Source organism: Octopus bimaculoides, chromosome 21 (assembly GCF_001194135.2).
Source record: "Octopus bimaculoides isolate UCB-OBI-ISO-001 chromosome 21, ASM119413v2, whole genome shotgun sequence".
In the NCBI taxonomy this organism is placed as follows: domain Eukaryota; kingdom Metazoa; phylum Mollusca; class Cephalopoda; order Octopoda; family Octopodidae; genus Octopus; species Octopus bimaculoides.
This window is the reverse complement of record NC_069001.1, coordinates 5,246,800-5,248,194: the sequence shown is the minus strand read 5'-3', so window position 1 is coordinate 5,248,194 and position 1,395 is coordinate 5,246,800. Positions and strand designations below refer to the sequence as shown.

Genomic DNA, 1,395 nt, shown 5'->3' with positions numbered 1-1,395 from the left:
TATATATATATATATATATGCGTGTATATAGGTGTGTGTATGAGTGTGTGTATGTGTCTGAGTGTGCGCGTGCGTGTGTGTTATATATGTGTATATATATGTGTGTGTGTATACATAACATGCATACACACGTACGCACGCACATACGCACACACATACACATCTTCCTTTTTATGCGGCAAACAAGTGACATCTGCTTTTACACAATATCAGAGTTTCTCAATTTTCTTTAGTCTTGCTCATGTTATTAGTATTGTTATAATCATTCCCGTTATTATTAATAATACAATTGTAGTTATTAATATTATTATCTTCATTATTATCGTTATTATTGATATTGTTTATTGATTTATTTGTTTTTCATAACATCTTCGTCATTCATCTTTTGTTTTCGTTTAAATGTGCAGTTTTAGCAAAGAGCGAAAGGAGATATTCAACATGGCGGATGTGTCGTCTGGCCAGCAACATTGATGCTGTTTAACATTGACGTCGTACCTGTGGGACTTATACTTTCTACTATCAATGATAGACAATCCAGGCTGGATACTCCAGACGATAATTGTTCGTATCCTGTAGGGACAAAAGAAAATAAAAATATATGTATATAGATATGTAAATAAATAAATAAAAGAATTTTTTAAAATAGAGAAGAGAGAGAGAGAAAAACGAAATAACTGATAATGGTGTAATATAATGGTGAGAAGAAGAAGAAGAAGAAGAAGAAGAAGAAGAAGAAGAAGAAGAAGAAGAAGAAGAAGAAGAAGAAGAAGAAGAAGAAGAAGAAGAAGAAGAATTGGAAGGCGAAAAAGAAGAGGCGTGGCGGAGACGGAAGACATTATTGGTGACGTTATTGGAAATGGATATTGTAAGGTTTTTAAAATATAGAAGGAAACTTACAAGAATGAAATGATGAGTGGTAAAAGGCGATGGTGATGATGACGATGATGACGATGATGATAATGATGATAATGATGATAATGAGAGCGGTGTGGTGGTGGTTGCGGTGACCTAAGGGTAATTTTCAAATATTCCTGAACAAGCAGTGCTGCTGGAAGTGAGGGACAGCCAGTCCGAGATAAGCTCTATGTGTGCTGTCAAATAGGCCTGTTCGAGATATGCACAGAGCGATGTCACCGTTCTGCATGCACCAATCCAGTGTCTGAGCATTGCTGACTCTCAGGTCTTTGTCGAACAGCTGGTGTCGCATGTGAGGTAGATCCGGCTATCGGTCGAGTCCATCGTGAGGATCAGCCCGCCGCCTTCCCCCATCCGGGAAGGGCAGGCAGTTTTACTCTTGTCTGGTGGCCATGGATACTTTCATCTTTGGCCAAACACTCATCGATTTCTTTATATACACATACAGGTCTATATATATATATATATATATATATATAT

The 1,395-nt window shown here is 37.2% G+C and overlaps 1 protein-coding gene across 1 annotated transcript in view; it reads right to left on the bottom strand.

Annotated features, from left to right (window-relative positions):
• Window positions 1-25: 25 nt before the first annotated feature.
• LOC106867906 (probable serine/threonine-protein kinase DDB_G0280133) overlaps window positions 26-1,395 on the bottom strand; it is a 74,456-nt gene continuing 73,086 nt past the window's right edge. The window contains exon 3 of the mRNA XM_052975449.1: window positions 26-570. Within this exon, the coding sequence (XP_052831409.1) occupies window positions 434-570 (137 nt within the window). The 3' untranslated portion in view covers window positions 26-433. The remainder of the gene's footprint in view (window positions 571-1,395) is intronic.